The sequence below is a fragment of the Pundamilia nyererei genome, unplaced genomic scaffold (assembly GCF_000239375.1).
Source record: "Pundamilia nyererei isolate P.nyererei 1_Seehausen unplaced genomic scaffold, PunNye1.0 scaffold00085, whole genome shotgun sequence".
Lineage (NCBI taxonomy): Eukaryota > Metazoa > Chordata > Actinopteri > Cichliformes > Cichlidae > Pundamilia > Pundamilia nyererei.
The window spans coordinates 2,285,930-2,294,512 of record NW_005187486.1 but is presented as its reverse complement, the minus strand read 5'-3'; the positions used below and the strand labels follow the sequence as shown (position 1 = coordinate 2,294,512).

Here is an 8,583-nt window from a genome sequence, read left to right as displayed (position 1 = left end):
ATCTCTTAATTCCTAACTCAACGTGATTATGAAACACTTGTGCATTCACTTCAAATGAACCAGATTATTGTGGTGCTCGCTATGCTGGACTCCCTAATAATACAAACTGAGAATAATCTAAAAAGCTCTTAAACACACACCTTTTTAATCTTACATATAACTGACTTTCAGTAGTACAACTGTAAAGGTGGATTGACCATTAGCAGACACAAAACAGGTGATTTCTTGATTATTTTCATATTACTCTATATCTATTACTTCCAAGTTTGTGTCAATAAATTTCTCTCTGCATCTCCCTCTCTCTTCTTTTTCTCTGTTTTATACATCTTAAAGTATGATTTATATATGAATAGACGGTAATTTTAAGTATTTATGATTGTCTTTATTTTCGAGTTCAAATAAAAGTGAGTGGATTTGACAGAATATCACAGAGGCAATGTGAAAGGCCTGAAAACCTCCAAATATTTCATTTGCTTATTGTGTATAAGTTCAGCTAGAATTTTGAACTTCTACAATGGATAAATTACTTACCGAACTCACTGATATTTTCCAAAACTAGGACGTAAATTACATCAACACTGTCCTCTTTCATTTGGATTTATTGGAGCTAACTTCCAAGTGTCCTGACAAATGGTTTCAGAGCTGTAACGTATACTCGTACCTCCTCCTGAACTGGTCAGTGCCAGAGGCGGGTGCGTCTCCATGCTCTTGTGCAGTGTGGCCACAGCCAGCAGCTTCCTCTTGTGAATGCAGAGTTTGGTGACATCTTCGTCTGCTTTCACATCCTCCGCTGTCCTCTGTTTGACAGCTGCCCCGGGGTCGAAGTTGAACACCTGAGGAGATAAATAAAAGTGGATAGAAGTCACTGAACTGACTTGGTCATTGTTTTGCTTGTTTACTCACAATCATCAAAGGAGCTTGCAAAGAAAAGCGTCTGGACTTCTTTAAGTTGCTTGAAGATGTTTCACCTCTCATCCGAGAAGCTTCTTCAGTTCTAAGTAGTTTAAGTTTACTCACAATCTTTTTGCTTAATTAATTTACGTTTTGCACCATGTTTCTGTGCTCTCATGCAATGGCCTTTATTGTTAGCCATTTTATTGGTTTTATTCCCCATTTTCTGTCATATATACATATATATCATATACACTGTTAATCAAAATCACCATACCCAGGATGCCTTTTTCATATCTGTCTTTATTTATCAACACATTATCAATTGGGTCAAGCAGTTACACAAAGGTTGAGCACCTCCCCAATGAGAAAAAAAGTGAAGTGCACTGGCAGCACAACAACTGGTTTTACAAAGGAAGATAAAACTGATATAGAACAACATAAAGCAGACTGAAACCAGCACAGCTGCTGCAGACAGCTCAGCAGACTGCGAGTGAGAGTGAAGTGCATTAAAAGCACCGTGTGAATGTGAGAGAGCTTTAAGTGCTTCGGTCAGTACGACTAAAAAGGTGCTGCTGTAATACTAAAGTTTAGCCTATTTGTATCCAGGAAAAAAAACCTGACAGCAGAGATCAACTGGGACCTCTATCATTAAGGTTCCAGTCACATCAGAGCAAGCAGTCTTCTCATGACTAGTAAAAGAGCTAACTTGTCATCCAGGAGTTGAGCATGCAACCTCTGGGCAACCACTTTCAATCTCAAGATCACTATACAGGCAACCTGTCTTCAAACAATCACAGTCCAACTCAGATTGACTGCAATCACCCTCAGATTGGTGAAGGTTTGCAAACAACTGCCAAATAATTTATAAACACAGTCCGATTGCCAACATATGCCTGAGTTTCACTTCTGCAGGGAGTCTTTGCAGAGCCAGGTTTTTTTTTTTGTTTGTTTGCTTTTTAACTTCTTCATAAAATTCTAATGTCCATTTCAGTAGTTTCAGCAATCTCCCAGTAGGAACTCCATATTTACATTGATTATTATTCTTTAAACTGAGGTGATGAATGTTTGTCTCATTGATAAATAAAAAACTGTAGCTGGAAATGCACAGGAGGAGCTAACGGTGCAGAACAGGTTGCTCACAATAGTTGTTGGCTGCTTCAATCCAACACATTTCTTGGGAGGTGCAACTCAGGTTACAGCATAGGATTTTCAGTTATGTTGTAAGTTAGGACGTACATTTCCGGCAGAAGTCTAAATACTATAATCAATCTGAGTCAGTCTGTAAAAACGAGTGCAGACTGACAACTACTTCCTGCAACGCAACTCTTTGCAGTAGGGGACTAAATGTAACTGGTTGTATTCCGATTGTATCACTATATAAAAGAAAGGGTGTAGAACACCTATGGCTGCTATAATTTTATTAATACTGCAGGTCTGCAATCACTGTTTTCCTTAGTCTGATTGTAGCACGAAACAGAGTTGTTTTCATTACACTAAAGGTTAATATTTCGAAACTTTTTTTTTTTTTTAATGTGAACGACAAACACTGGTGTTTGAGGCTATTCGCAACGCTAATAAAAGGTCAACAACTGCCCTTGTTTGCCCAGAGGGATCTTTTAGGAATGATGAGTGAGTGCAAGCTGATTTCATACCCGTTAATGTCAAATCTTAAACAAAGCTTGCTAAGGAGCAGCTTAATTCTCCAGCATAGGTTACTATAGTTATGAGAAGTAAACCTTCATCTTCCTAACACTGAAATTTCCTCACTGCGCCCAAATCCTGCTTCAGAGTGCAGGCCTCAGGTAAAGCCAGCATGCCACAACAATGCCCAGTCATCCGAGAGTGGCTGGGGAAGGATCTTCAAGGAATCGTCCAAGAAATTCCTGTGAATATCAAATAGTATTTTTCCTTGACATACCTGTGCAAAATCAGTACGCATGAAAAACCCTGCTTAAACAGTCCTCTTAGATCAGTGCACACAGAAACATAGATATCCACCCATCCATCCAGTCACCCGTGGGCTTCTAGAGCAACTGCAATTCTTTCAAGAGAAAACTGGGATCTCCTGTGATCATGGATTCACAGATAACAGTAAGCTTATTATCACGCTTTGCAACTAATCAGAGCTCCCCACAAAAAAAGGAAAAGAAAAAAAAGAAAGAAAAGAAAGCATGCTGTGGGCCCAGAATAAGGATGGTGAGGATCAGTTTTGAGGCCAGGAAGCTGCTTCCCCGAGCCACGTGACCACCCCTGAATATTATGTAAATCACATCCAGGTCTGGCAGCACACTATATTTTCCTCACGCTCATCATCTCTTGGGGCTGTCTTAACAGCACAGGCAGTGATGTACATAGACTAAATCGCAGATAAACATGGAGGCAGCGGCTCTCCCAAGCACCTCATGATATGAGTGAGATATGTGATATCCCACATCTTAAGACGGTTAAGATGTAAAAGTGAACTAATGTTTAAGACCAGAAAATGAGTCTTAAAAAATATTTGCATCTTCATTTTCAGATACTAAGAAGACAGCAGGGAGGGGGCACTCATAAGGGAAGACGTGCAGCTACAAAATCATTCTGATAATGGCGTGGAGTGTTGGGGACAAATTTAGCATCAGGAAGGATAATCGGTCAGATTACCCTGTGTAATGTGATGCCTCACATAACCCCAACATTTGTAGTTTGGTCCTACAGAGATCAGTGGGTCAGCTTGGGTTCATTTCATACATCCTAAGTATGAAATAGGAGAGGATTATGCTACAGGAGAGCTTTTCCTGTATACTCTTTTATAATTTCAATCCTGCAATTCACTCTAAGCCACACTGATTTGAGTCTCTGCACACTTTGAAGAATAAAACTTCAGAACCACCATTCAAAGCTGTCAGAGCAGACAATAGAGGCAGTGGTCCTGAAAGGAAACTAGAAGACTCTAAAGTAGAAACTTTGTGACCATACATAACAAAGTAGTTTTTGGAGTTTCTCATCCCGTAGACTCCCAACTCTTCCATTTTGAGCCCAGTATAGGGGACCACCAAAACAACCGCCTAATTGGCATTATCGGTAAGGAAAACTGGAAAGACTGGATGCTAATGGTTTAGCAGCAAGTGAACTTTCAAAATAAGAGTGTGGGGAGTGTCCACTCTAGGGAGTGGCCTAAAAACTGGTTGCCAACCACCTCACTTATTGCCAATGGCTGCACAAACACCGACACCGTGGTCCAGTGACGAAGTGAAGATGCTTACTTTCGGTTTAGCAGCAGGCACACCATCACCTTTATACCTACCACATCCTACATTTTTGTGTTGTTTTTGTTGCATATACAAATGACATGACGGGTCTTTTGGCAGTGTTGCTTTAATAGCCCAAAGCACTGAATTGTAATGGAAAACGACTGAAACCGAGTAGAATCAAGTGGAGAAGGTACTAGTGGAAAAGAGGCATATGTAGCAGTGCTATATATGCCTCCTGCTTTCCTGTCCATTCTGTGTTTATACTGCACTGTAAAATAACGGCCCAAAAAATGCCAAAGATGAGATTTAACTTGTGATTTTGTTTAATAGGATAAAACTGACAGTTTGTATAAATAAATGTAATTTTTGCTTATACAGTTTGTGTTTTTCCTTTCTGCATAACAATAACTGAAAACTGTGATGGTGTTACATTAAATCTCTACTGTAAATAAAGGAAACAGCAGTTATCACTGTACACTCAAGTTGCCTGATGATTAGAGCTCTGAAAGGAGCCTGTACAAACAAACACCACACACCAGTTTAAATTTAGGGGTCCTTGTTTAGCCGTAATTTGTGGACAACAGAATTTTAATTTCCGTCGCAGATTGGCTCCTCCATCTTAATCTCTAAATAGCGAATCATCTGGAGCTCAGATTGGAGCAGCTGTAAAAATCTCACTGTGTTTTAATCAGAGCCAAAAGAAAACAAATAAATAAATATACCTTTTGGAGGATGAGTGGGCACTCCAGGCCGCATTTGCAGGTTCCATCTGTCAGCAGGTAGGTCCTCACCTGCTCCAAGCTGGACAGCACCGAGCCACTGGGACTGCACACAGAGAACAACAACAAGGTGAGGCTGAAGCTGAAGCTGGCAATGATCCACAGCAAAAATGCTCCTTCTGGGAAGCTTACTGAAACACCCGTTTGAAATAAGATTCAACATTTTTAGACTGGAGCTCCTGAACACTGATCTTTAGTGTTAACGTGGAAGAAGAAAAGAAACACGATGGACACAAACTTTTTTTCCCCTTCTCTGAGGCAGGTTAGCAGCTCCTTCAGACTGTTTTTGGATAGTAGTTAGCATGAAATCAACCGCGGAGGAATAATCTCCATCTCCATGTATTAAAACACCTGACCTGAACAATATATATGCACTTTACATGAAGACGGAAAATAATTGTCATTTACTTTCTCTTCATTTGTCTTTCCTCAAGGGAAATTGTGAAAATGTGGTTGTCTTAATAATGTGCTTCCCCTTTTTTGCTACATTTAGGCATAGTCAGGACAACATGAGCATCATAATGGTAAAGGAAAGGTGATTTAAGTGACTTAATGTGGCAAGGTTATTGGTCTGGGTATTTCAGAAACCATCACTAGAGTTTAGAGAAGATGACCTAAAAAAGAGAAATTATCCAGTGAGCGGCATTTCTCTGGGAGAAAATATCTTGTTGATGTCAGAGGTCAGAGGAGAAAGGCCAGACTGTTTCAAGCTCACAGGAAGGTAGCAGTAACTCAAACAACTACTCATTACAACCCAGATGTGCAGAAGAGCATCTCTGAATATGGATCTAATTCTCCAGTGCCTTGTTTAATCTATGACATGAAGCATTATGGCAGTTCTGGAGGCACACATTATGCAAAGTGTATCTAATACTTCAGTACACTTCTGTGAGCCATTTTGTGTACAGAAGCTACGCAATCAAGGACTTTTATTGTGAAAGGATGGAACACATGCACAGGACAAATTGGGTTTCTGGGTGATAATTGTTTTTAATCTAGGCCTAATATGCCTTTGTATCTTTACACTGGTTAAAGAAAGGAGAAACTTAGACGTATAGGTTATTATGCAATGTTCTTACTAGTCGCGGCAGCTTGAGATAAAATTAGCCTGCATGTGGCCCATGTAATAATAAAAGGAGTCTGACACCCCTGGATGAAACACTAGAACGAGCTTTAACCAAAGACAGATATAAAAGGGGGTCTCTATGCACTCGAAGGCTGGCACAAAGAAACTACCTCTAAAGAAGAACAGTATGTACCGCTGGTAGTTCCTATCAAACATATACAGTGGCTGGTTGACAAACCAGCCAAAGACTGAATCATCAATCACTGTGGCTGTGAAAAAGAATGAAAAAAAAAAAATCAACTGTGAGGATCATCCCTGAAGCAAAAGCATGCTTTCAAATGTAAAAGAACATCAGCAAATACAAGTGTGCTGTGACAGTATCAGGCCACGGTCACAGACAGGATTCTTTCCAACACCCAAAATAAACCTGACACCAGCCAACTGCTTCGGTTCATTGTGGTTGGTGAGCGCACGTGCCGGGAAGGACACCAAGTCACAGCCTACAAGGATTCGACTCATCGGAGGAGACCGACGAGTAGCAGTCGCTTTGTTAGTCATTTCACTGTCTGCAGCTTACCGGTGTCCGTGGGCTGATCAGTGGAGAAATTTGTGTGTCTAGTTCATGCCAAATGGAAACTAAATCAGGTGACTGTGACTGGACACAGGAAGCATCATCATCAAAGAGTTGCCATGCTTCTGCTCATCGATCAGTTAGAGAAACTCTACCCTGTGTGCACAGTAAACAAGCCTGCTGGGTGCTTTTTGAATTCAAATGACTGGGACCAAAACCTGACGCTTACCTTTGATACATGACATCAATCACCTCCGTTGTTCGTGAACACACTTTTAGTCATGATATAGACTAGGGCTGCACGATTTGCATGAAATGAGAATCACGATTTTTTGGCTTAGAATTGAGATCACGATTCTCTCACGATTTTCTTTTCCAGTATAAATATTTATTGCACTTATTAACTGCACATCAACTTCGCAACAGTTGAGACTGAACATAAAAACAACAAATGTCTCACGTTTTGTTGTTGCTGCAAAATGTTGTACTGCTTGAAATTCCGTCTCCACCGTTGCTCGACGCTGCGTGTATAGAGCAGGTAGTGCAACAATAGAAAAAAACAGTTGCGGGACGGCACTGTGTAGCGTTTTTGTCTAGGGTGTTGATCATTTTCCTAAATCCCTCGTTCTGCACAGTGTTGATGGGAGCCATATCTTTGGTCAGGTGATAAGTAATAGCCTCCGTAATTTCTTTGTGCCTGCGGGAGTTCGACGTGTATAGGGAAGCGCTGTATAAGGTTCCCGTTATTGATGTTTGGGTGGTTGACCGGGACGGATTTTCTCCTGTCACTTTCTCGTCATCCCTGACGTGCTCTCCGTTGTTTTTTCCCTGCTAATTTTAGCATCACACGGCACAGCTTCTGTATCACGTGGTATAAGGCTCCGCCCTTGTCATTTGTTGAGCAGGAAGAGTGAGCGCTTGTTTTCATGCAGATTACGTCCCGGACCAAAATGCGGTACAATCGCCGTCTTTTTTTTTTTCTTTTTTTAAAAAAATCATTGTCATTTGGAAATGAGATCGCACATAAGTATGAATCGAGATCGCGATTTTCTAACGATTAATCGTGCAGCCCTAATATAGACTAGTGGTAATAATGAGCTGATAGATGTGGCGACAATTTTCATTTCTTCTTGACTCTTATAGGAACAAAATGATGCAATTTAAGATTGATTTAAAAAGACTGATAATCGATTGGTGGACGCCAGGGGTTAGACTTTCAGCCATTTAGCCCCACACATACACTCATTAAGAACATGACTGTCATGGTAATTTGGGGCAAAACAAGTTTGGATTTTTTTAATAATCCACACAGGCTCAAATATATACATACAGGCTCAACATCTTTTAATAAGTGGTGCTGAAGGTTCTATGATGTCTCAACTTGCCTTTTTCTTTTTAGTGATCACAATTGACTAAAACTGGTAATTTCTTTGCAGCACGGAAAGGATTTGTTTAACAGCCCTTATTGGACTTACAAATGCTCAGAACAGTGGGGGAAGTCTATTGTAGCGGTCCCCAACCCCTGGGCCTCATCCGTGAGTCATTTGGTACCATGCCGCAAGAGATGAGGCTCGGGTGTGAAATTTATGGTTTTCAGGGTTTTTATCGGTTTGGTATCGTCATTTTTTATTGTTTTTATCATTAACTCTGTTTCCCTGAGTCTTTTTCCATGTTTTATGAATAAATCTTCTTTTTTTGGTAATGGTACTGGCTTTATTTTGTTGTATTTATGCGCGACACCTTGAACGTCCGTGAAAATGTCGTCAGACATAAACCGGGCCGTGGTGCAAAAAAGGTTGCGGACCGCTGTTCTAAGGAACTCACTGAAGATCTAAGAAGGAGAATTGTAGATTTACACAAGTTAGGAAGGTCTAAATAACTGCAGACTCGAAGATCATCAGTTCAAACAATTGTAAGTACAAGGGGAGGGGGACTGGCAGTTTTTGTGAACGACAGATGGTGTAACCCTGGGCACATCACTGTGAAAGAACAACTCTGCAGCAGAGACATTGAGCTGTTAGCCGTTAGCATGCGTCCGTA

At 40.6% G+C, this 8,583-nt stretch overlaps 1 protein-coding gene across 1 annotated transcript in view; it reads right to left on the bottom strand.

Annotated features, from left to right (window-relative positions):
- Positions 1-79: 79 nt before the first annotated feature.
- LOC102209482 (methyl-CpG-binding domain protein 5-like) overlaps positions 80-8,583 on the bottom strand; it is a 29,007-nt gene continuing 20,503 nt past the window's right edge. The window contains exons 3-5 of the mRNA XM_013912272.1: positions 4,850-4,952; positions 662-833; positions 80-93 (exon numbers count right to left, since the gene is read on the bottom strand). Coding sequence (XP_013767726.1) covers positions 80-93; positions 662-833; positions 4,850-4,952 — 289 coding nt within the window. The remainder of the gene's footprint in view (positions 94-661; positions 834-4,849; positions 4,953-8,583) is intronic.